Source organism: Dromiciops gliroides, chromosome 4 (genome assembly GCF_019393635.1).
Source record: "Dromiciops gliroides isolate mDroGli1 chromosome 4, mDroGli1.pri, whole genome shotgun sequence".
Taxonomy (NCBI): domain Eukaryota; kingdom Metazoa; phylum Chordata; class Mammalia; order Microbiotheria; family Microbiotheriidae; genus Dromiciops; species Dromiciops gliroides.
This window is the reverse complement of record NC_057864.1, coordinates 444,437,025-444,464,404: the sequence shown is the minus strand read 5'-3', so window position 1 is coordinate 444,464,404 and position 27,380 is coordinate 444,437,025. Positions and strand designations below refer to the sequence as shown.

The window sequence follows — 27,380 nt, the reverse complement described above, 5'->3', positions numbered from 1 at the left end:
ATCTATTCCCTTCATTTTACAGAAGAACAGCAACCTTCTGGTATTCTTGATTGAATGTTATCAAGTGTGGTTCTCCTATTGCCATTAGTGCCCACCATCTGAGCTTGGTGGTAACAAAATGCGTGCTCTAGGAGTGCTCTGCGCTTCACCCATAGGCTTGCTTCTTTTAATTTCTTGGTTTCATTTCTTTTGTAAAAAACTTTTAAAAATTCATGGAATAAGACAAGCATTGCAAGAATAATAGAAAGATGATTGTACATGAAACTTCAAATCTACTAAAATGATGGAAGGGGAAAGTGACAAATAAGGTGAAGATGTGGAAAAAACTGGGACACTAATTCACTGTTGGTAGAATTGGGAATTGATCCAATCATTTTGGAGAGCAACCTGGAATTATGACCAAAGAGTTATTGAACTGACTATACCCTTTGTCCTAGCAATGCCACTACTTGGTCTGTTTCCAAAGATGATTAGGGAAAAAAAGGAAAAGAGCCTATATGTTCTAAAATGTTTGTAGCACCTCTCTTTCTGGTGGCAAAGAACTGGAAATTGCAGGGATGCCTTGGCTTGATTTCTCAGCTGCAAATGAAATCCTTGATGTCAGCAGCTCTTCCTGGGTGTATAACTTGTGGCTATAAAATAGTAACCTAGAGGGGGCGGCTAGGTGGCACAGTGGATAAAGCACTGGCCCTGGATTCAGGAGTACCTAAGTTCAAATCCGGCCTCAGACACTTGACACCTACTGTGTGACCTTGGGCAAGTCACTTAACCCCCATTGCCCCGCAAACAACAACAACAACAAAATAGTAACCTAGAACTTGTGTTTTCTGGAAACTGCTGCAGCCTTCTAAGCTGTAACTCTGGGAGGTTTTGTGCTTTCAGAATCCCTCTTTGGGAGCTGCCATTGGAATCCATTTACAAGCCAAGCAAGAAAATAAAGTTCACTGTTTTATATTCTTAATTTTTACCCTAATGGCATGACCAAGCTGATTCCTTACCTTCCTCCCTAGACTTGACATCAATTAGCTATTGATTGTTTATACCCACACACGCATAAAATCCACCCTCAAAACAGGATAGTTTGTTGCCAGTGAGAACATTCATAAAGGAAATGTGCTAAAGGTTCTGAAGGCAATTCCAAAAATGGGTTTTAATCACTGGATTAAGTGTTTGAGCTTTTAGAGGAAGGCCTTTGGGGGTGGCAATGTTTGGGTGTCTAAGCAAGCACCAGAATGTTAAAAATTCAGGCTTGTGTTCTTTGTTCACCCCTCACATGCTGGTAGGAGATTCTTGGTTTGTTTCTGAAGGGAGCAGCAGAGGTCAGGGACCCAGCAGAGCAGGTGAGTGGGAATAGAATACTTTTAGTTCTGGGGTGGTGATAAAGATATTTTCTAGTTGAAGAACCAGTTTGGGGTTTTTTTTTAAGTGGTAGCTACAGGCAGTGAAATTTGGAATAGCAAGTTCTTAATGGTCAGACTGGACATAAGCAGGTGAAACTCATTTCGAAGAGAAGATTCGCCCACTTCTAAGCCAGGGAAGGTAAAAGTGAATGTTTTACATTGGCTGAAATCTTCTGTGGCTGAAGATGGAGTGTTAAGAGGGAAATATGGGGGGAAAAGACAGAAACCCCTTAGGAGGCTTCTTCTTCTTCTTCTTCTTCTTCTTCTTCTTCTTCTTCTTTTTTTATTGAGGCAATTGGGGTTAAGTGACTTGCCCAGGGTCACACAGCTAGTAAGTGTTAAGTGTCTGAGGTCAGATTTGAACTCAGGTATTCCTGACTCCAGGGCCAGTGCTCTATCCACTGCACCACCTAGCTGCCCCAGGAGGCTTCTTTTAATTCCTTGATTTCATTTCTTTTTTTAAGACTTTTTAAAATTTATGGAATAAAACAAGCATTTTCATAACATAGTACAATAAAAAAGATGACTGTACATGAAACTGCAAATCTACTAAAATGATAGAAGGGAGTGTTGGAACCAGACTGATCCAAGAAAGGGTGATAGATGGTGTGAAATGAATTACCTTGTTGGATCTGCCATGAGGAGGCAGCCATGGAGGAACTAGGCTTCAAAAAAAGTCTGACTAGAGATTTGATAGAACAGAATGCAACCTTCAAGGCACTCTCCAAAAAGATGTCACCTGTGCGCATGTTAAGATCAGATATTATTCCTTAAGAGATGAGGCAATGAAGAACTTTGACAATCCTTACTGTTAATATGAAGCTAGAGTTAAGACAGGGAGATGTATGCTCACCAAAGGTAAGGTTAAGTCCAGTTCTGAGTGCACATGGGAAAAAAACATGGTGAGAGTTTCCTGTTTCAAATAACAATGTGCTAACAAAATCAGGCCCTAAGACACTGTACAGATTTCTAGATGGAATGCACAACCACTCTAAAGAATTCTGCTTAACAATTTATACAGGAAAAACCAAGTGGTTGAAATTTGTCTATTGTCCAAGTCCAGTACATAAATCTTTTGGCACAAATAGGTTTTTGTTTTGTTTTGGTTTTTTGCAGGCAATGGGGGTTAAGTGACTTGCCCAGGGTCACACAGCTAGTAAGAGTCAAGTGTCTGAGGCTGGATTTAAATTCAGGTCCTCCTGAATCTTGGGCCGGTGCTTTATCCACTGTGCCACCTAGCTGACCTGGCACAAATAGTTTTAAAACTCAGAAATAATCTATCACAGCAACTCGTACAATTCATTTCCACCCCCTGGAAATCTTCATGTATATTGACCAGATGCCCACTTCTCTGGAGATTATCTGGTGCCATCTTCTGCATCAAGGCACACTAGTGTGGTACAAAAAGACCTATTAGAAGACTATTAGATGGAATCATCAAACATAATAGGGTAGAACCATGTGATGATACTCAAGTCAGTCTATAGTCTCTTTCATTTGGAAGTTTCCCCTAGCAAAATAGATCACAATCTATCCATAGTAGCCCAGACTGTATGAGTCTGTCTAATGTCTGCCACAGGGAATCTTCCCAATGTGCAGAGGCTTTCCTTTCTTTCTTTCTTTCTTTCTTTCTTTCTTTCTTTCTTTCTTTCTTTCTTTCTTTCTTTCTTTCGTGAGGCAATTGGGGTTAAGTGACTTGCCCAGGGTCACATAGCTAGTAAATATCAATGTTCTGAGGCCGGATTTGAACTCAGGTCCTCCTGATTCCAGGGCCGGTGCTCTATTCACTGTGCCACCTAGCTGCCCCCTCCGTACTTTCTTCTAACTTCATGAAGTTATCAGTGGAGCATTCCTGCTGTCCAGATGTACTACTTCATTTCTGCCGTATGACCAGTTCCTCTTCTCTTCCTGTCATATTTCCCTGAGGGTACCTTTTACTTCAATTCTTCTCTGAACTGCCTTGTCAGTTACATGTTACTGTCTGAACATGCCCACTATTCACCTCTCCACTGTCCTTCATGTGATAATTCATTTTTAGATTCTTCAGAGGCTGTTATGTCCCATGTCTTCCAATAATGCCACAACATTAGTAGAATGTTGGTATTAAAATATGATCTTTGTTTCCATAAGAAACTTGGGGGGGGGTAGAACCACTAGGTGGCACAGTGGATAAAGCACTGGCCCTGGATTCAGGAGGACCTGAGTTCAAATTCGGCCTCAGACACTTGATATTTACTAGCTGTGTGACCCTGGGCAAGTTACTTAACCCTCATTGCCACCTCCCCAAAAAAGGAATCTTGGGAGCATTAAAGAGCTTTGTAATTTCTTGAAGGCAATCCAGTCTACACTCCTTGTCCTTGTCAATTATGACTCCAATTCATTGTACATTTGTACAGTCTGTTCCAGATATAGATCTGCTTAGTTATCCTCATGGGTAGAATGTTCATCCAAATACATGTCATAATCTGGACAATAGGCATTCCAAATCCACTTCCTGTGTAGATGGTCAGGTTAAACTCTCTGAGACAGGTTATAGTTTTTTGCTTTGCTTTGTTTTGATTTGTTTTGTTTTGATCTTGAGGAGGTTCTGTAATATTCCAGGGTTTTTTGCACCATTTTATGTATATATGTATAGTTTCTATTTTTATTCTTGAATACTCTGGGGATAACAATGTAGAGTTGTGTCTCTTTTCAGTGTTTTAAACTCCACTGCTACTTTCTGTTGTATAAGACAATCCTGTTCATAATAACCTATTATCCTTCTTCATAAGATTTTACAAATGAATTTATTTCCTGAAGATGTTGCCTTTGGTCACCACCTCTCTCCACTTTGTAAAAAAAAAAAATCAAACACCTGCTGAGTAAAGAACATTCTGAGTTCTTTTATTCTTATTGTGGTAATTTACAACAGTTCATTTTTTATAAAATTATTATAATCCATGTTAATGTCATTTCTTTTGTTTATTTTCCATTTTTTCATGTGATAAGAAAAAAAGGTTCAGAACAACCTGCTGAAATAAGTAGAAAATGATAAGGGAGATGATTACAGGTCTAGAGCTGGGAGCAGGAATTCTTATGAGTTCTTGCTCTTGCTTTTTGAAGCGTAACATGGATGAGTTCAGAAAAGGCCATTGTGTAAAGGCCCAAGTGGTTAGAATCAGTCCAATTGTACACCTTAGGAGAACAGATATACTAGTGTGGCAAAGAATTTTTCAACACAAAGATTTAATAAGGTAAAAGGTAGCTAGTAAGAGAGTAAGGTGACATAAATGAACAAGGGGAGAGAAGGAAAAAAGAATAAAATTGTGGGTTCTGGACAGGATGGTCCTGGGAAGTTCTGGAGAATTTAAACAGCCAGGTGACATGCTTAATAAATATTTTTTGACTTGACTAGACATAGAGTCAGACTGGGAGGGTTATGTGGACATTTTCATTAAATATTTGGTTTAACTCAACAAATACATAAGTGCCTATTGTATGCTTGGTACTGGAGAACTGGGGTGAAATCTGATTAAAGGCATTCTGGTTTATTCTGCATTTGTCCAAGGAAATCTCTTATTAATCCAAATTAATCTAAATCTCTGAAGGTCAGGAGCAGTGTAAATGAGGAAAGAAGCAGGGCCATCTTCTGATATCTTGCACTCCCTCTCTTTTTTTCTAATAATTCCTTGTAATTGGGAGTACAAACAAAAGTTCAAAGAGTTTAGGAATTCCCCCCTTTTTCTTTTTTTGCAGAGCAATGAGGGCTAAGTGACTTGCCCAGGGTCACACAGCTAGTAAGTGTCAAGCGTCTGAGGCCTAATTTTAACTCAGGTCCTCCTGAACCCAGGGCCAGTGCTTTATCCACTGTGCCACCTAGCTGCCCCCAGGAATTCCCCTTTTACATCTTCATTTTATAATTTTAAAATCTGCCAAGGAATTGGGAGCGTGAAAAGCATCAGATCAAGGTGAATTTTGGAGTTGACTTCTGGCCTTATTATTTTAAAAAATGCATTTAGGGGCAGCTAGATGGCGCAGTGGATAGAGCAGGGGCCCTGGAGTCAGGAGGACCTGAGTTCAAATATGGCCTCAGATACTTAACACTTACTGGCTATGTGACCCTGGGCAAGTCACTTAACCCCAATTGCCTCACAGAAAAAGAAAAAAAAAAAGAAAAGAAAAAGCATTTTAAAATAAAGTGCTTAATAACAAAACTGTGATAAAGCCCATCCAATGAGTAAGCTATTTTGTAGGTGTAAGTCGGAAAGCCTAAGAATCACTATCATTTTGGTAAGCACCCAATGAATGCATAGTCTCATGTTAGATGCTATAAATAACTGCAAAGGAAGAAGGCTACACAGTCTCTGATCTAAAGGAGTTTACAGTTGGGACGCTGAGATCCCACTGCACTTGGGGCAGTAATAATTTCCCCAAAAGAGTATCTAATGAAATATGGAATCACCTTTCAGTTTATTGTTTTGCAGCTAGGTGGTGCATTAGATAGAGTGCCGGGCTTGGAGTCAAGATGACCTGAGTTCAAATACAGCCTCAGACACTAGTTATGTGACCGTGGGCAAGTCATTTAACCTCTGTTTGCCTTAGTTTCCTCATCTGTAAATAATAATAGCACCTCCCTCCCAGGGTTGTTGTGAGGATAAAATAAGATAATATTTGTTAAAGTGCTTAGCACAGTGCCTGGCATATAGTAAGCACTATTATTGTTATTGTTGTTGCTGTTATTTCACTCATGGAGAAAGCACCAACATTAGGATTGTCAATTAAAATTGTTTTTCCATAGTGGCTAGGGAGCAGCCTAGGTGGCGCAGTGGATAAAGCACCGGCCCTGGATTCAGGAGTACCTGAGTTCAAATCGGGCCTCAGACACTTGACGCTTACTAGCTGTGTGACCCTGGGCAAGTCACTTAACCCCCATTGCCCCGCAAAAAACAAACAAACAAACAAACAAAAAAACATAGTGGCTATATCTTTGTTCTAGATTACAGACCTAGCATCTAGCATAGTGTCTGGCATATGAAGTAGTTTCAGAGGACTGAAGGTCAACAAGTCCAAACTCTGTTTTTAAAGATGAGGAAACAGCCCCAAAGAGATTAAATGACTTTCCCAGGCTCACACAGCTAACGTTTAAGGTGGACTCTGGACCCGAACTTCTAGAATCCAGGTCCAGTACTCTCTCTTATTGATTGAATGATAGAGCTTGCTTAGGCCTTCTGCTAGCCAATACCATTCCCTCAGTTGGCTGCTTCAGATTAGGGGTACAATCCTGTGGCCACCAAACAGAGATTTTCTCTGTGGGAAGCAAATGGGTCCTTATCATGATCCAATTAGCAAACCTGGCCTCACTAGTATGATGTTCTAACCACCCAGATGGTAGCTTAATAGCCTGAAAGAATTAATAATGCACTGCTCAAAGTTCATTATTCACCCGGAGAATAGCTGACTCACCAGGAAGGATCTGGTCCATTATGCCTCATACAATTGCTAAAGAATACGCTGTCCTAGAAATGAAGCGTGGCATATGGTGGACTCTTCCAGGCTAAGATCCACCATTATCGAAGTGCTAACAAAAAAAACCTGGCCAGAAAAATAAAAACAATGCACCTTTTTTTTCAGGAAGAAACATGACAATCAGACAGGCCAGTCCTCCAAGGCACAGAAAAACTGCTAATGTCCGCTTTCGACCAAACCTAAAGGAATCAAAACAAATGAGACATTTCTGTTAATTATCTCCTAAATCTGCCTGTTCGTCCCTACCTGGCCTTTTCTTTGGTTTCCTCTGGTTTCACTGTGTGTACATTTACACACATGTATACATGCATGCACACACATATACACAATTATATATACATATATCATCTATAAATACCTTTATATCTATTAAACATGTATACATACACATATATACATAATTACATGCACATATATAACCTACACATATATACATCATTAACACACATGTATATATATATACACACATACAAAATTATACATGCATATATAATCTATACATACATGTAGGTATACACCTATACTTACATGTATATAGATGCCTGTACATTTTTTATTTGATACAATGATAACTGAAAGTGACTGAGACTCAACATAAAATGAATAAAATCAAGGAACATTTGCTAGATGACAAGTGCAAATGATGCCAGGACATTAATGAGCCAGCAGAAGATGTAACTAGAACACATGCTGTATTAATGCCTATTGATTATGGCAGCAGGTATCGCACTGCCAATATTGCTAAGATGGTCAATCACTGGTTTCCCTTGGGTATGCCATTAAATTGGACAGGCATCAGATTTTCAGAATAAACCCTTATACATGTTGAGAAAGAGCTATTACTCGATGAGTCTACTGAACTAGTGGTGAGATCAGCCAGTTCTGCACAAACAAGAGATGGTTAGCTGTTTAATAAACTTTCTAAGATAGGAAGCTTACTGCCAGTGTAGTGATGCCAAGCAAGGGGTTCTTAACCTGGGGTCTATGGACCCCACAGGGGCACCATAGGTAGCTTTCAGGAAGTCAGTGGACTTGGACGGGAGAAAATACATATATATGTATGTTTATATATGTGCAAATATACATATATAGATTTCATTAACCTCTAACTTAAAGTTAGCATTTCTTTCAATTACTTAAAAAGCATGATCTGAAAAGGCATCTATAGGTTCTATCAGACTTCCAAAGGGTCCCATGAGACTTTGCATCAATCAGAAATATTCTAAGGATATAACATATTAAGTCTGGTAAAGAAACTAAAACTATGAGGGGTCTTTCAATGAACCTTATAAGTCATGGTTTTCTCATCTCTAATGTGGAGGCAACAGCAGCCTCATGGTGTTATTGGAAGATTTAAATGAGATTATGTAGATATAGAATTTTGCACAAGCTATAAAGCTCACAGTTACTACCGCTACTACCACTACTACTACAATTCTTCCTCCTCCTCGAGTTATCATGTCAAACATTTGTCCTGGAAACAAGTTCTTCATACACAAGTGAGACATTTCTAAGGGTTTGATTTGACACTGGAGTAAACTCAGAGAAGACTCTACTTCCCTCTTCATATAGCTAAGTTCCTTCAATAAAAAAATGAAAACTATCTATATATCTCAGGCTTAAATGCCATAACAATTTACTTATCTTTAATTTCAACTTTCCCAAATGTATAGAACTCAGGAGGAAAAAGAAAAAAGATCTTATAGCATAAACATGGCTGTAATAATGCTCACGTGGGAATGTTACTTTTAGAAACCCTCACTCTGAGCCTACTTTCCCCACAATTATGTGAGCCCATTCATTTGCTTTCCAAGCCCAGAGTAAATACGAGTCAGCAAAAAATAGAAGTGGGGTTCTTTAAGCCACACACAATGGAAGCAAGCAAGATGTGACAGTTGACAGCAAGGAATGAAAGATAATGACATCAAATAACAGAGCTCCCTCCCAATATCTGGGGGTCATTTAGCACAGGAGGCAATAACGGTATTTCACATTTATAGATAGCTTTAGGGTTTATGAAGTAGTACAAATGTCATTATTATTATTTCCATTTTACAGATAAGGCAAATGAGGCTCAAAGGGACTGACCTACCTACTTTTCCAAGCTTTATTTATACTTTATTCCCCTCAATACACTCCATGATCCAGCTACACAAGCTTCCTTGCAGTTTCTTAAAACACAATTCTCCTGGGCAGCTAGGGCAGTGGATAAAGCACCGGTCCTGGATTCGGGAGGACCTGAGTTTAAACCCGGCCTCAAACACTTGACACTTACTAACTGTGTGACTCTGGGCAAGTCACTCAACCCTCATGGCCCAGCAAAACCAAACCAAAAGGGGCAGCTAGGTGGCGCAGTGGATAGAGCACCGGCCCTGGATTCAGGAGTACCTGAGTTCAAATCTGGGCTCAGACACTTAACACTTACTAGCTGTGTGACCCTGGGCAAGTCACAACCCCAATTGCCACACTAAAAAAAAAAATAAATAAATAAAACAAAATAAAACCAAACCAAAACAAAACAAAATAACACAATCCTCCATGTCCCAGCTCTGTATCTTTGCATCAGCTCTCTCCCATATCTGGGGTGCTTTGCCCTCTCACCTCCACCTCTTGGCTTCCTTCAAGACTTGGCTCCAATCTCACTTCCTACCAGAAGCCTTTTCTTGTCCCCTGTAGATACACATAGCTCCCCTTTCAGATCACCTGCTATCCTTTTCTGGGTACATCCTGTACAGACCTAGTCAGTCATTCCTCAAGGGTGGGGCTGGTTTGTTTGTTTGTTTTTATATCCCCAGCAGTTAACACAGTTCCTGTGGCTTAGTAAGTACTTTAACAAATACTTTTTACCGGACTTGCCTTAGGTCAAGTGATTAGCAAATTCTGGAAAAGATTTCCAAATCCAAGGTTTCTGACTCTAAGCTTAGTGATTCTAGGGAACAAATGCCTGAAGCATCAAATATGGACTGACTAAAGGTGACCCTGGGTGCACAACCTTAAAATCTGGCTCAAAACCCATTAATAAAAAGGCACATCTTTAGGGGGTACCTAGGCCTTCCAGTACCATCTAATATAGAGATCACAAGCTTCATGAGATCATGACTTGTGTTTTATCTATGTTTGGTACCTTCTAGGCAAATATTGTGTACGTAATAGGTGCTCAATGAATATCTGTTAAACTGAGCCCCACGGAAGCTCATGCCTCACTGGGTAATGATCCAATGTAACTCTACTCTTCTCAGTAATTTAAGTGAGGATTTTGCTGGTTTGTGGAGACTGTGGGAAGCAAGTAGAAGAGGTGGGCTAAGTGGTTTGTGGGGTTGTTTTAGTGTGCTGGGTATCTGGCCAACTGCCATGCCCCAGCTCATTAATGAACACAGGCTTGCCTAAAACCAGACATCTGGCATGGAGAGAATGAATAAATAACCCCACACCCACGGCCGGCCCTGCTGAGGCCCCATTGGGCTCCTCCATCCATTCCTCTGTGTTTTCTGGACCTGGCTCAGTACTTTGGGGGACCAATTTTTGTCTCTTCTTCCGGGTGCCCTTGCACTCCATCTTCTCCAACTACTTTAGACTAAACTGTTTTGGCAAAACACCAGAGCTCAGAGGCCAACCAGGCCCTTGTGTTGCTGCCCCTGCTCAAGCTGGGCTCAGTGCCTGCTCATGAAGTGGTTTCAGGCCACTACTATGGCTACACAGTATGCTTGTTGGTTCAGAATCCATTACATGGGAATGCCTAGGAGCAGTGGAAAGAGCACTGGCCCCGGGTGAGAAGACTGGGGGAAAAAAATGGCGTCTCAGCTCCACCAATTATTAGCTATGTGGCCTTAGACAAGGAAGCTAATGTTTCTGAACCTCAGTTCCTTCATCTGTAAAATGGAGATTAGAGGTTCATCGATCTCAAACTGGAAGGGGCCTCTGAAGTCAGCTAGTTCGAGCCTTTATTTTACAGGAGGATGGGATGGGGGCGCGGGGGGGGGGGGGTGACCAGGGAGGGGGAAAGAAGCATTATGCGTAGCCAAATACTGGGCCTTAAGTTATTAGATTTGAGTTTGAGTACAGACAGGCTCTGCAACTTGACTGACTAGTCACAGACAAATTCGCTTGATCTCTGTTGGTCTCAGTTTTCTCCTACGGGTAAGTCAAAATAATAATATCTACCCTTCCTATTTCATAGGACTGTAGTGAGAAAAGCCCTTTGTTAACCTCAAAGTGCCACCTAAGTGTGAGTTATTATTAAAGCTACTGTAGAAATTCAGGTGATATTGTGATTGGCCTATACAATATCCATTGTGCAGAGGTCATGGCAACAGTCTTTTAGAGATAAAAAAATGTACCTTTCCCCATTCTTTGCAGAGGAGGTAGAGCATGGATGTGGAACACTGAGTATACTGACACAGCTGATGTTTTGGTTAGATTTGGTTAACTGATCTCCCACTTTCTTATTTTTTAGAAGGGGAGGGAAGAGTGGAGAGATAGATATAGAAATGAAGGTGATCAAAAAACAAAAAGATATCAGTAATAATTGAAGGAGAAGTCTAGTCCTCTCAAGTCTTTTCTGGGAAGGTCTTTGACTCCTTTAATCTTGTGCCTTTTTGTAAGAACTTTCTTTTTCTTTTTCTTTTTTTTTTTTGACAGGGCAATGAGGGTTAAGTGACTTGCCTAGGGTCACACAGCTAGTAAGTGCCAAATGTCTGAGGCTGGATTTGAACTCAGGTCCTCCTGAATCCAGGAATGGTGCTTTAGCCACTGTTTCACCTAGCTGCTCCCATGTAAGAACTTTCAAATACTATTAATTGGGAAATGGTAGCTCTATCTATTTAGATGACATCCCGGGTCATTCTAACAGACCTCTACTCTTTGATGCATTATACCATGTTCATTCAAAAGCCATTAGATAATCACTTTCATTACTGGACTGAATATATGCTACTAAAACCTTTAGACAGGTCTAAATGGAGAAAATAAAGAAAAAAATGGAGAAATGAATGAAGAAAATGAAGAAAAAAATATCCCATTAAGAAATAAATTCTGATTTCACCATAAAAGAGATAGAGGCCACCCTGTCACCAAGGACAAATTGGCAAACACTGTATACATGTGATAACTACAACATACGAACACATCCACAACAAGGAGGATACTTCTCACATTCTTTTATACTCACCATTTGTGGTTAATCAAATAGATGCAGATAGGATAGGAGGGAATCTCTACCAGCCCTGACAGGGCCAGGTTGGCATAAATATTCCCACCCAGTTCTCCTGCACTGAGGGTTAGGCCATAATAAACCAAGCTGCACACGAACCTGTAAAGGAGAACAAATGAAGGGGTGAGGGAAGAAGGGACAACCGGAAAATACACAGGAGGAGGCATTTTGTGATACCACATCAGACCACCAACCAAATAGATTCATGCCTCAATAATGAACTTGACCCTGGACATTAACTCTCCTCCCCATTTTATAGCCCTAGACTATAAATAATCTCTGTGAGAATCATGTTTGTTGAGGGTACATTTTTGAAGCAAATTAGAGCTGGAGAGAATATATACTTTTTTTTTTTTTTAGTGAGGCAATTGGGGTTAAGTGACTTGCCCAGGGTCACACAGCTAGTAAGTGTCAAATGTCTGAGGTCGGATTTGAACTCAGGTCCTCCTGACTCCAGGGCCGGTGCTCTATCCACTGCGCCACCTAGCTGCCCCAAGAATATATACTTTTGAATAAAGGCGAGTCTGACACCGCTGGGTGGGGGCTGCAGAGAGGAAGGTTTTGGCTCTGTACAAGGAGAGAGGGGAACCCTGAGAGCTACCACAAAGTGGAATGGGCCATCTCAGGAGACAGTACACGCTGCCTTCTTGAAGGTCCTCCAGCTGAGACTGGACGACGGACCATTCCTGGAGTAAATGCTAGAGAGGGAGTCCTTGTTTCCAGGAAGATTTGGGCTCATGGGTTATTTAGATCTCTTCTTCCTCTCAGAATCGGGGATCTCTTCAATAGGTAATAGGGAGAAAAGGCTTCCCGATGCCATCGGCGTGACACACCAACGCCAATGAAGAGACTCTTCGTGTCTCCATAGCTCTCCACCCTGAAACGCGGCCATTTGTTTCTACCTTTTGTGCAAATTGCATCTTTTGGCTCAATTTTGCTTCCCATGTGCTGCAGGTTATTAGATGTGAAAACCGTGCACTGTAAGGAAATGGGTCTGTGGAAATTATATTGGTTCCAGGCCCAGGAAACAAACAGGTTTAATGAGCTGGGTCAAGATTATATAAATTAAGTTCAGAGTAGCATGGGAGCCAAGTTGGAAGTTCAATGGATACAGTCGGGGGAAATGGCAGAGATAGATATGGCTGAGAAGATAAGGCAACAAAGACCCCCAGATACAGTGAAGCAAGTTTCCTTTGCTGGGTTGGGAGCCGTAAATCTACATATAAAAACCAGTTTAATCCTCATTGTGTTCTACATATAACTAGGGATCTTGGGGGGGGGGGGCAATGAGGGTTAAGTGACTTGTCCAAGGTCACAGAACTAGTAAGTGTCAAATGTCTGAGGTCGGATTTGAACTCAGGTCCTCCTGAATCCAGAGCAGGTGCTTTATCCACTGTGCCACCTAGCTGCCCTATAACTAGGGATCTTTATGTATGTAGCTTTTAGCACTATTTTCTCAGGCTATCATGGACCATAAAAAGCCTCTCTACATGGTACTTGCTAGATTTGTGATAATGGAAAAGTCACTTAACCTCTGGGTCACAGTTTCTTATCTGTAAGATGAGGTGGCAAGTTTAGATGACCTCTGAAGTATCTTCCAGGTTAAAGGTATGATGTCATCAGATTTTGTGTGAGCAGCTATGAAAAATTCAGGTTTGTTTTGTTTTGGTTTTTTGGTGAGGCAATTGGGGTTAAGTGACTTGTCCAGGGTCACACAGCTAGTGTTAAGTGTCTGAGGTCAGATTTGAACTCAGGTCCTCCTGAATCCAGGGCTGGTGCTCTATCCACTGCGCCACCTAGCTGCCCCCCAAAATTCCGGTTTAATTGTACATCCCACAATCACACTTAGATGGCACCTCGCCACCTAGAAGACTACCTCGATAAGCTAAAATTCAAATAGGATTTTCAATCATTTAAAAAATAATTATGTACAGAATTACGTCTTTCCTGCTATTATAAAAAGTAAGAGAAGACCTTCAGGGGATGAAATCTCTTAGAGGCAATGACATATTTAAACAATTTCAACTTCAGAGAAAACATTTTAGGGCAGGGTGCATAGTGTCACACAGGTTGAAGAAGAATGGAGTCAGGAGGACCTTATTTTGAATTTTCCCATGGAATTCACTACATGTGTGACCTTGGGCAATTAGCCTTTCTGGGCCTCACTTTCCTTATCTGTAAAATGAGGGGGTTAAATTGTTTCTGACACTCATCTCAGTTTTCATTTTCAGTTTTCTGTGATTTGTATGGGTCGCCTTGAAGGTGCTGTTACTGAAATAGCATTGGATTCTGGATTATTACCTTGCTTTGAATTTTGGCTCTCCTGCTTAATGTTTGTTTGATGTGGGACCTTTCTGAACCTCATTTTCTCATCTGTAAAATCAGAGGAGAGTCTGGTTGGCTTCCAAGGTCCCTTCCAATTCTAAAGCTATGATTTTGAACAAGTGGTTGTCCCCTCCTTCCCTCTTGTCCCCTATGTCCATGACACGGGGATTCATTGGGCAACATATGGTATTGTAAAAAGAGAGGAACAGGAGGCAGATGTCTCCTTTACTCTGTGGTACAGCACCAGATTTGGGATCAGAGGATTGGATTGGTTTCTTCTACTTGCTATATTTGAGTAGCTATTTAATACCCAAATAGTGCTTTATTAAAGATCTACTGTAATGCGCAAAACACTGTTTGGGGATCTTGACATACTCTTCTATTTAGAATTACTCATAACATGATGTCCACATAAAATCACCATCCTTATTCTAACATCAAACATGGTGGCCCCCTGAAGCCATCCACGGCGACCACATCCGAGCCATGGCGAGTCCAATCTAAGAATCCAAGTGAGTTAGTGAGCAATGGCATGTTCATGGACTGTACCAAGCTTGGTTTACTGCAGTTCAACAGAATAAAGGAAGGGCTTTGCAAAGCTTTACTGAACTGTGTGCTCTGAGCTACCACTAGCAAAGGTGTGTACCCATCAGGCATTACATGAGCTTCCTGCCTCCCACTGATTTGAACATGACCTGATACAAGCTAGAACGTTCCCAAGCTACTTTCAGAAATACCATGGTTCCCACCAGGTATAATGCAGCTCATGATCTAAGGGAGAGCCTAGAAAATCAGGGGCTGAGGGTTCTAATTTTTGCTTAAACCCCTAACTTACCTTGGGCATCTGTATAAAACTCTAGGGATCCCTATTTGTAAAGTATATAAAATTTTAACTCATGATTATATTGGAAGGGGAAGTCTGGTAAAATTTATTATGAAGTACTAGGCAATTCTGAAGTTCTCTAAAATTCCTTGAGACTATAGGCTTTCGGGGCAGTTAGGTGGTGCAGTAGATAGAGCACTGGTCTTGGAATTAGGAGGACTTGAGTTCAAATGTGACCTCAGATACTAGCGGTGTGACCCTTGGGCAAGTCATTAAACCCCAATGGCTTCCAAAAAGAAACCCCAAACCAGAGAGAATGAGACAGACAGGAAGACACTTAACCCCAAGGGCTTCTAAAATAAAACAAAACGAGACAGACTTAACCCCAGGGGTTTCCAAAAAAAAAAAAAAAAACAAAAAAAACCCAACCCAAAACCAGAGAGAGAGAGAGAGAGAGAGAGAGAGAGAGAGAAGGAGAATAGGTTCTCCGCCCCCCTCCAAGTCCTATTTAAAAGCCTCAGATAATGGTAGTCATTCCTTTTCAGTTATAATTGTTAAGAAGATTCACACAGAAATACCTAATTAGGAAAGAATTGTCTCTCCTATTATTGTTTACCCAGTCAAGGTCAGAAGGCCTCGGCATCTAACATCAGTTGTGGAGAGAAGGTGATACCAAAAGCAGAGGAAAGGGTAACTGAAACTAAGGGATAAGGCTTGTTTCTCATGCAAACATTCTCAAGATGCTGAATGAAGCAAACACTTTCAGAAGCGGTGCAGACAGGACAGCTTTTCAATGGACTTCTAGCAACTGGAGTTGTCGGGCATCAACAGCTTTTTAAAGGCAATACTCCAAACGTATAAGTACCAGATGAACATCATGATCAGAGTGTGCCCCAAGAGGATCCTGTAGCGGAAGAGATCCAGGAAACTGCCAGTCTCTTTGGAGATCCCCTCTCCTGGGGGCATCAGCGAAAAAGTGCACTTGAGCTTCCGGTTCCTCCTGGCAATGAGGTAGAGGGCATCTTCTGCTTCCTGTAACCGGCCTTGGGAGTATAACCATCGGGGCGACTCAGGAATGAATCTGGGAGAGATGTGAGAGAGATGTGTATGGACGTAATAAGATAATACGATATCTCAGAAATATCTAATATCATTATATTGTATTAGTTTATATGCCATATGTACACAAATAAACTTGAACTAATCCAGTGATATATAGATATAAAAACAAAATATATAAATAAGTTAAATCTATAAGCTATATAAATAAAAGATAGACCAACCCAATAAAATATATAAATTAGAGATTATTATAGATTATTAAGTGGGCCTCAGCCATGCTTTAATCCCTCGCATCTTCTCTCCAGCTGCCTCTCTCCTACCCCACCTGTCCCCGGACTATTTTCCAGTTCTGGAACACAAATCAACAGTAATATTGCTATGGGAAAATAACATTTACTGACCATCCCTTTAAGTTTTCTTTTTCTTTTTTTTCTTTTTTCTTTTTGTGAGGCAACTGGGGCCAAGTGACTTGCCCGTCACACAGCCAGTAAGTGTCAAGTGTCTGAGGTCATATTTGAACTCAGGTCCTCCTGAATCTAGGGCCAGTGCTGCACCCACTGCTCCACCTAGCTGCCCCTCCCTTTAAGTTTTCAAAGGAAAACTCCTTTGCCTGACCACCCCTTCCCACCTTTTGTTTTGTCTTCCCTGTGAGAATAGTTCCTGAAGGCAGGGAATGCTTTTGTAACCCACAACCTGGCAAAGCTCATGATGGACAGTAAATGCACACTGAATGCTTTTTTGTTCATTTGTTCACTAAACACCTACTATCTCTTAGATGGTAGGAATAGAAACACAGCAACGATGGTGATCAAGTGCTAGGCTTGGAGTCAGGAGGACCTCAGTTCAAACTCCCAAATCTTACTTATTAGCTGTGTGAACTTGTTAACTTCTCTGAGCCTCAGCTTTGTCAAGTGCAAAAGTGATGGACCTGGAATAAACCTTTAAGGTCTCTTCCAGCATTGAGTCTATGATCCTTTGAAACTGTTCTTCCCTTCAAATAGCTTAGACTTTAATAGATTGTCCTATGAGATTAGCTTATAACTCGCAAAGCCACTGTGCTGTTTCAGTCTCTCATTGCTTCTGGCCAGGACCACTACAATTGCCTCCTAAGTGATCTCCCTCTCTGCTTGAAGTCTTTCCTGTATTCCATTTTCCACAAAATCACCAAAGTGATTTTCCTAAAACTGCAGTCACTCCTCCATTCAATCAACTACTGTAGCTCCCTATTATTTCTAAGATCAACTAGGTGACTGCTCTATTTGGTATTTAGAGATCTTCAAACCTGGCTCCTTCCTGCCTTATTTTGCAATACTCTTCTCCTATAGCATGGTAGAGGTAAAATTCCAGTTATTCCTCATATTTTCACTTCATCCCCTAGTTATGTCTTGTTTGTCCTTTGTTATTTCTTCTTCTTCTTCTTCTTCTTCTTCTTCTTCTTCTTCTTCTTCTTCTTCTTCTTCTTCTTCTTCTTCGGCAGGGCAATGAGGGTTAAATGACTTGCCCAGGGTCAAGTGTCTGAGGCTGGATTTGAACTCAGGTCCTCTTGAATCCAGGGCCAGTGCTTTATCCACTGCACCACCTACCCACCCCCTTGTTCTTTGTTCTTATTTTTATTATTTTTTTATATTTTGTTGAGGCAATTGGGGTTAAGTGACTTGCCCAGGCTCACACAGCTAGTAAGTGTCAAGGGTCTGAGACTGGATTTGAACTCAGGTCCTCCTGAATCCAGAGTCGGTGCTCTATCCACTGCGCCACCTAGCTGCCCTGTCCTTTGTTCTTAAAGAGAACCATGACATCGGGGTGATGTCATGTTTTGCAGTGAATTAGATTTAAGTGAAGGAGGGCTGTGCAAAGTCACTCTTTCCTCCAGAGCCATCTGGGTCCAGTAGCAAGATATACATCAGGATAATTGGAGATGGCAGTGACTTGCCCATGAACACACAGCTAGTAAGTGTCAAGTGTCTGAGGTTGCATTTAAACTCAGGCCCTTCTAACTCCAGGGCCAGTGCTCAGTTCACTGCCCCACCTCCCTGCCCCATCCTAGTTCTGTAACCTTTACACTGGCCATTTCCCATGCCCAGAATGCACTCTCTCTTCACCTCCAACAGTGGCATCCCTTATTTCTTTAGAGTTTCAGCTGAAGCACCACCTTCTGCAAGAAGCCTTGCCTAGTGCTCTAGATTCTGGTGTCTTTCCCCTAAGGTGACCTTGTATCTAGTTGGTAGATAGTTTTTACATACATACATATATACACATACACACATACATACAGGCATGCATGCAAACACACACACATACATACATATATGAATATTATTTCTCCCATTAGAATGTAAACTCTGAAGGCAGGGATAGTTTTGTTTTTGTTGTTCTATCACCAGCATGTGACACAGAATCTTTACAAATTAAAAAATCCACTTGATGATTTTTAAAATAAATCTAAAGGTTTTAATTTTGAAATATGAATTATGGGTTAAAATTGGAAACCTCAAAAATACCCTACTTGTCCCCTAGTACCTATTTCAATAAAATAAAGAGCCAGACACATGGAATTAAAGCAAAGTAAGTTGTCAGAGAAATGGTATAGCTTGTGTAGACATAAGATAAATAGAGTATTTAAATTCTCAGAGACCACATTTAGGGGTGAATATCTTGACCAACAACCTTCCTTTCTGGAGAAGGAAGGAAGGGAGGGAGGAAAGAAAGAAGGCATGAAGGAAGAAGGGAAAGAGGGAGGGAGGAAGGAAGTATAGAAGGAAGAAAGTGAGAAAAAGGTAGAAAGTTAAGAAGGGAGAGAGGAAGGAAAAGTGAAAAGAAGGAAAGGAGGAAAGAAAGGAGGAAGGGAGGGAGGAAAGAAAGAACAAAGGAAGGATAGAAGGAAAAAGGAAAGAAGGAAGGAAGAGGAGAAGTAAGGATGTTCATTAAGCAAGATTATCCCTACACGTTACAAACCAAAGGAATCCCCAAATTTCTCCTATCTTGGCCACTGTTGGCCACTTTTCCCTTTCTAATCTTACATATCTACTTAAAAATAAACCTCTATTAATTACTAGAAACAATGAGTGAAAGCTGCAAAAAGGAAGATTTAGGCTTTATATGAAGAATCATTCCACAAAAGCAGAATGGGCCGGATGTAATGGGTTCCCCTGTCTGGGGGTCATTCAGCAAAGACTAGATGACCATGTGGCAAGTGTATTTTAGTGAGAAGACTTTTTTGGGTATGGGTAAGACCTGGTGGTTCCTTTCTAATCTGAAATGATATGATTCTGTGATCCCATTAAAATTAATGCTTTTAAAATATATCTATTAAGGACAGAATCCTAAAATTCTCACCAATGTCTTTCACAACCATGGGAAAGTCACTCAATTTATCAGTGCCTTGCCCCCTCCTGCCACCCAGGCAACCCTCTAAGACTACAAATTATAGTCAATGCTAATCTGTATTGGTAGATGGAGTTTCCACACCAGGATTTCCGCATTCTAATAAAGATCAGGACAATGTGTACCTTATTACCATCTCCTTTTCTTTGGGCGGGGGAGGGGAGCATTATTTTTTTTTTTGGTGAGGCAATTGGGGTTAAATGACTTGCCCAAGGTCACACAGCTAGTAAGTGTCAAGTGTCTGAGGCTGTATTTGAACTCAGGTACTCCTGACTCCAGGGCTGGTGCTCTATCTACTATGCCACCTAGCTGCCCCTTACCACCTCTTTTATGACTTCTTAAACACTTCAAATTGCACATCTTTTAGTCTTAACCAAGAGTACACTTGAAGGGACTGTTCAAAGATGAATTCAGGTAGGAACACAGAACTGTCATTGCTAACTAATCACAAGAAAGTACATCTGGATCCCATTTAAAGCTCTAAAGATAATATTCCACTCTGATGGCATATAAATTCCCAGAGCCATTTGCTGAAAATGAAATTTGGATGGATAACATTTATCAGAAATACATCGTACCTTTTTAGAAATCTCTGTGGCTTTTAGGCAGGAGACCAGATGGATAATACTACTACTGAATTTGGAAATTTAATGGATTGTCAACAATCACATACAAAGTACCCACTTTTGATAGAGATGTACAAGATGCTGCTGGAGAAGACAGTGGAAATAAAAGGCCTGCTCCCTGCCCTTGAGAAATTTTACTACTTAGCTCAAAATATTAATTGATAGAGCTTAACAAACAAAAAAAAAGCAAAGTGGAAATGAAGGGGGTGGGAAGAGGCAAAAAAGAAAGTTCCTAAAATCATAGGATTATTTATCTAGAGTTAGGAGGTAGCTCAGAAGCCATCTAGTCCAAACTTTTTATTTTACAGATGAAGAAACTGAGGCCCACTGGAGTTGGGTGATTTGTTTAAGATCAAGAGGCAGTAAGTAGGAAAGATGGCTTTTTGAACTATACTAACTGGGCTTCCAGTGGTAGATCTATGAGCATTAACTGTCTCATTAATTGTTCCATGAGTACCGTTTGGCATGTCTATTTTCTTGGGGTTTGCCAAAAAGACGCCAAGACTAAATTGTCTCATTGCCTTTAATTGGGCCAAGCATCCCTGCCCCAAATGTTTGAAACAGATGAATGTTTTTGGAAGACCGACCCCAATGGCCAGTCCTCCTTGAAGTAAAGTTACTTGCACAGAGCAGTTAAGCAAAACGATGAAACATGGAGTGCATTTATGAGGGAATCCAAGTGAGGATGAGAATATCACTTTGTTGAAATGGTAGCACAAGTTTTTCACCTGCTTCATTGATCTCAGGAGCAACAGTTCTAATGGCCTGGAGGAAAGAACTGACTGTTTTCTTATCGGTGCAGGAATTGTTTCTAAATAATTACCATATGTGAAAAGGGCCTTTGGTGACCCAGGGGCAAGTCACCAAACCTCTCAGGACCTTATTTCCTCATTTGGAAAATGAACAGGTTGGACTAGATGGCCCCCCAAGGTCCCTCTGAGTCATGACTAAGTCATTTTGTTATTATAAAATGAAATTACAGGCTTCCAGAAAACCAACCATTTGGGAAGTCAAGCCCTGATCAGAGTCGTGAGTCATCTAAGAGAGTTTGGGGGTAGGGAGTGGTGAGGATTGGTAGCTGAACCCAGAAAAACATCAGCATTCCCTGAAGTCTCAGAGAAATCATCTTGAGACTGTAATAGAACTACAAAGGGGACCGAGACCAGAAGCAGAGAATGACTATGGAGAAATGGGGCTGAATAAAGAGAAAATGGAAGCAGATTTTCTTGAGGCATGCAGGCTCTAGGAGAATCTCAATATTGCTGATGCTGTATAGTATGGTAGAAAGAACCCCGAATTTGGAGTATGATGACCTAGGCCTGAACTGTAGACTCCCTCTATCTCCCCCAACGTCAACAAATTACTTCACAAGGCAAATTACTTAGCCTTACTACATCTCGGTTTCATCACTGCCTACACTTGGGCATTCTGTGAGACAAGGCAAACCCTTGGACTATCTATCTTGTGGAATTGTTGTGGGGAATCAAATGAGCCAATGTATATAAAGTGCTTTAAGACCTTGAAGCTCAATATAAACGTCAGATGTTGTTAAGTAGGGACAAGAGATGAAGAGGCCGAACAGGCGAAATGTGACTATCAACTGTCTGATGAATCTGCTTCAGGCAAGCTGAACAAGATCTGAGATTGGGTCAAGGGCAAGTGATGGAATTTGAAGGATTTTGTGAAAATACTCCATCCAAACCTTTACAAAACTAAGGATCAGTGGGAGAAGTCCTGAAATCTATGGTTATAGATCTGGAGTCGGAAGAAATGTCACCTGCTGTCTAAGTCTAACTCCATCCTTTCTAGAGATGAGAAAACTGAGGCTCAAGGTTAAGTGTCTGGCCTTTGGTGAGCTGGGGAGTAAGCTTCACAGGTGAGTTCTGAACCCAGGCCTATTAGTTCAGAACCAAGGCTCTTTCCATGTTATCAAGCTTGGAGGTCAGATAATACAGGATGAAGATAAAACTTCCAAGGGGATTTGGAACTATCAGGTGCAAAAGGACTGGCTGCCTGTAAGGTCCTCACAGGGTAATCTAACATCCAAGGAAAGAATTTTTAGAGGCTCCAGAGAAAAGTGCTCAGGGCAAGAAGAAGTCCTAGGCCCATGGGAAAAAAATTGGGAGACAGTTCCAGAAGACCTGACGGATCTAGCAGCTTTGCCCAATCAAATTCATTAAAGTACTGAGAGAGAGCCTGGATTAGCACCCAGCCCCAAAGGGTTAGGGCCAGCTGACTCAGAGGAAAAGAGGGGACCAATTCAATGGACTGGATGGGGGAGATGGGGAGGAGCATAAAATAAGACATACCAAGATCTAGCGTTTGCTCCACCAGCATGCACTTAGCACAAGAGAAGAGGGTTATCTTTTGAAGACTTTTGCAACTTTATCATTTTTTTCTTCACAGATATGAGAGAGTAAAAAAAGAACAAAACCACAAATCCTTAATAAATCTCAAGGAAAGCAGAATAGAGGAAAGGTGGGGAATAATTCATAATAATAATGATAACTAACATTTATATAGTGTTTGCCATATGCCAGTCACTGGACTAAGTGTTTTACAATTATTATCTCAGTTGAATCTCACAAAAACTCTGGGAGTTAGTGGTTATACCACTTTACAAATGAGGAGACTGAGGCAGAGGGTAAGTGACTTGCCCAGGGTCACAGAGGCAGTAAACATCTGAGGCCAGATTTGAACTCAGGTCTTCCTGACTCTGGCCCTGGTGCTCTAACCATTGAACCATCTAGCTTGGTCTCTTACAGGAAGCAGAGAGGACTCCAAGATTAGAGAAGGGTTAGCCAAGAGAAACAGTACAGGAAGCCAGGGGAATCTGGTGTGGGATTTCTGAGTTGGAGAAAATGCGAGTGGGGAATCAGGAAGAACTGGCTACACCAAGTCCGTCAGAATCTATCTTATGACATACTTTTTTTTGTCCTTGAGTTTATTTCCTTAGTTCATCTCACATCCATCCTCCTTTTTACACTCAAATAGCCACCAGCTCAAATCAGCCTCCTCTTTGAGGTCTTAAATGTTTCCCTCTATTGGTAATGACCTTCCACTTTGGATCTTATAGAACTTCATTTTAGAAATGCTCAGATGCATTTATCATTCAATGCTGCATGTCATCTGTACTGCCACAAAAGCCTTGCTTTAATATCTCATCCTGGCCTGGAGGTGACCTTGGGGCCTCAAAGGCTGTGCCACTGGACCATAAGCTTCGATAGGCCCTTCCAAGCATGGGGAGGTTCCAAATAGGTACCCAGTGACCATAGGTATGTTTCTTCAAAAACCAACTTAGCTCCATTTGGAGAGGTTCATCTACCAGGTAAAGTGTGATGAGAAACAACTCTGCAAGATGACCTTCTAAGGCTAGAGGGCTGGTGATCTGTACTATTACCTTCCATCTACTTTGTCTTTATCTTCTATGGACTGATTTGTGTATATGTTATATCTTCCCCATTCAAAAGTGAAAGACTGTACTGAAAAATAAGTATTTAATAAATGTTTGTTGATTGAGTGGTGAAAGGAATACCTGTGCAGCTGATATTACAGATTCTTGAAGTAAAGGGCATTATAGCTATCTTTGTATAGATATTTACCCTCTATGGATATATGTGGTCCTTGTTGGTAAGCATCTGTCCTCTAGGAGGACAGAGATTGTGTCCTCTCTAGACTTTATTTTGGGCAGAACCAAGGTCAGTGCTCTGTACCAAGCAAGGGTTTGTTGAATGGACTATAGTAATTGTGTAGATGTATATATACACACAGCCACCTATGAATGTGTGTATATATACATGTATACATATATGCCTACATATAAATATATGCATATATGTATATATATGGAGTATGACTTGAATGTAATCAGATGCTTTTTTTTAAGTAAATGAGCCAGAACATAAATAAGTATTTATTCTCCCTTTCAAAGTACATGTCAGTAGGTGGCATGGTGACATATCCTATAATCCCTGCTACCAGGGAGGCTGAGGCTGATGGATTTCTTGAGCTCTGGAGTTCTGAGCTACATTATGCTAAGCCATTTAGGTACCCTCACTAAGTCTAGACCCATATAGATAATGTCCCGGGGCAGAGATCCATCAGGCTACCTAAGGAAAGGGAAACAGGCCCAGGTCAGAGACAGAGGCGGTCAAAGTTCCTCCACCCATTTGCAGTGGGATTGGGTTCATGAGTAGCTGCTGCACTTCCAGCCTGGACAAGATAGGGAGACCCAGTTTCAACAGTTTAATAATGATGATGATGATGACAAAGTAAGTACAACTGCAGTGATTTGGGGAGGAGATACACTTATTCTTTTCTTTCTTTCTTTCTCTCTTTCTTTCTTTCTTTCTTTCTTTCTTTCTTTCTTTCTTTCTTTCTTTCTTTCTTTCTTTCTTTCTTTCTTTCTTTCTTTCTTTCTTTCTTTCTTTTTTTTAGTAAGGCAATTGGGGTTAAGTGACTTGCCCAGGGTCACATAGCTAGTAAGTGTTAAGTGTCTGAGGCCAGATTTGAACTCAGGTACTCCTGACTCCAGGGCCAGTGCCCTATCCACTGCGTCACATAGGTGCCCCGAGATACACTTATTCTAAAAGTACTGCCCCTGGTTACGACATTTTTAAAGAGCTCTTACTTTGGAATTGCTTTCATACTTTGTTCATCAAACAGTCTTATTCATTTACTCAGACCTCATTTTGGACCCCAAATAGTACCATACACCTTATTCACCAGAACTGGTTCTGAATAACCTTTGGCTATTTAAGAAAAAAAAAAAAAGAATCTAGTCTGAGACAAAAGTCATTTAGAGCTCAGTTTGCTGGATAAAGCTGTTATCAGCTTGCCACATCAGAGCTTGGCAAAAATAAGGGCTGAGTATAAAGTTGGGAAATCACTGTGCTTCTAAATTGTCTCTGCAATTTCCAAAGGAGGAGTTGAAAAAACCAAAACTTTAAGCAACAGGCTGCATTCATTAAATAAGTATATCATCTTCCCCAAGTCTCAAGAGACTTCTTTAAAGGTCAGGATTTAAGTGTAAGTTGTTCTGGTACCTTTGTTAAAAAATGATTAAATTTCACCAGGAAAGTGAAACATAACTTAGTATAAAAAATCCTTGGTTTGAAGTACATAATATTTTATTTATCTTTGGGGGATATGGGTACACGGTGGGGAGGTAGTGTTCAGACCTGTAAGGGACTCCCACTGTGGAGACTCCCTTCACAGATGCAGATGTATCTATCTCTATTGATGTACATCATTGAACTGCTCTTGGCAGCCCTTAACTATTATTGTGAAGATTGAACGAGATGACATATGCAAAGTGCTTTGTAAATCTTCAAAGCATTCTATTAGTGCTAGTACTTGTTATTTTAAGCAGAGAAGTTAATAACTTCTTGTGTTTCTTTAATGGTTATTTCATCCTTAGAAAGATAAAAAGAACCAACCTGAAGAATTAGTTTCTGGGGTAAAGACAATCAGAACCTTGTTAGGAAGTAAGTTGAGATACTAGAGTAGTTTGCCTTTTCCTTCTCCAGCTCATTTTACAGATGAGGAAACTGAGGCAAGCAGGATTAAGTGGCTTGCCCAGGATCACACAGCTGGTAGGTATCTGAAGCCAGTTTTGAACTCAGGAAAATGAGTCTGACCTAGCACTCCTTAGAGTGCTATGAGTACTTAGAGTGCTTAGAGTACTATGGCGCCACCTAGCTGCCTCAGAAACCTTTCTAGATTCCCCTTACTGTCAGTGACATCTCTCAATTTATCCCATATATAGCTTCTTTGTACATATCTGTTTGCACATTATCTCTCCTATTAGACTGTGAGTTCCTTAACAGCAGGGACTATTTTTTGTCTTTCTTCGTACCCCCAGAGCTTGGCAACAATGCTTGACACATAACAGATCTTTAAAAAGTGCTTATTGTCTTTACATGTAACGGAAAAAATAAAATACCTTATACATTAAAAATAAAAAAAGAAAAAGAAAAAAAAGTGCATATTGATTGGACTTTACCTAGATTTTAGGAAAGCATTTAGCAAAAAAATCTCCTATATCATTCTTGTGAATGAGATGGAGAAATATGGGCTAGATGATGGTGGATTTAGAACTGGTTGAGTGGCTAGAGACAAAGACTAGCTGTATAAATGATTTTATGTCAACTTGAAAGACCTCCAGTAGAGTATTCCATAGAACTGTGCTTGCTTTATGCCATTTAACATTTTTATCAATGTCATGGATGAAGACATTGATGGGTTACTTCTCAATTTGCAAATGACATAAAGTTGAGAGGGGCACTTGACATAATGGATATCAGAATTGGAACTCAAAAAGATTTTGACAGGTTAGAATACTGGACCAATTGGATCAGGAAATGACAAAGATGGAGAATCAAGACTGGGGGAGACCTCGGAGACCATCTAATCTAACTCTGTGCCACGTTTTAGGAAAGAAGATAATAATCTTGAGAATAGTCAGGAGAAAGTAACAGAATGATAAAGGGTAAATTTCATTTTTTGCGATGTTTTGTGCTCATCTTTCCTCTGCCTTTTCACTGCCTCTGGGAAGAAATTATTTGTAATCTCAAGGCATGAGGCTTCTGCCTCTCAAATCTGAGACATATTTTACTATATATATAGTATATATACATATATATACATACATATATATAGTATATACATATATATACATATATACATACACACACACACACACACACACACACATATATATATATAACTTTCCTCTCCTGTGCTGACCTTTGCATGGAAGTCTTGGAATATCAAAGTATCTGCTGACTTGATGTAGGACCAGGGGTTCTTAATCTATTTTTTTATGCCATGGATCCCTTTGATAATCTGGGGAAGTCTATGCACCCCTTCTCTTAAAATGCATAATATAAAATACATGGAATTACAAGGGAAACTGACTTTATTGAGAAATGCTTTTTTTAAAGTTCATGACCCTAGGGGCAGCTAGGTGGCGCAGTGGATAGAGCACCAGCCCTGGATTCAGGAGGACCTGAGTTCAAATCCGGCCTCAGACACTTCACACACTTACT

General features: G+C 40.6%; 1 protein-coding gene across 2 annotated transcripts in view; it reads right to left on the bottom strand.

The window, feature by feature from the left end:
* Positions 1 to 27,380, bottom strand: part of SLC22A15 (solute carrier family 22 member 15) — a 94,146-nt gene that overhangs the window by 14,541 nt on the left and 52,225 nt on the right. For both annotated transcript variants that reach the window (XR_006356203.1, XM_043999626.1), the window contains exons 6-8: positions 16,128 to 16,343; positions 12,073 to 12,213; positions 6,999 to 7,084 (exon numbers count right to left, since the gene is read on the bottom strand). Coding sequence is in view for 1 of the 2 variants with exons in the window: in XM_043999626.1 (XP_043855561.1) it covers positions 6,999 to 7,084; positions 12,073 to 12,213; positions 16,128 to 16,343 (443 nt within the window). In the remaining variant the exon portion in view is untranslated. The remainder of the gene's footprint in view (positions 1 to 6,998; positions 7,085 to 12,072; positions 12,214 to 16,127; positions 16,344 to 27,380) is intronic.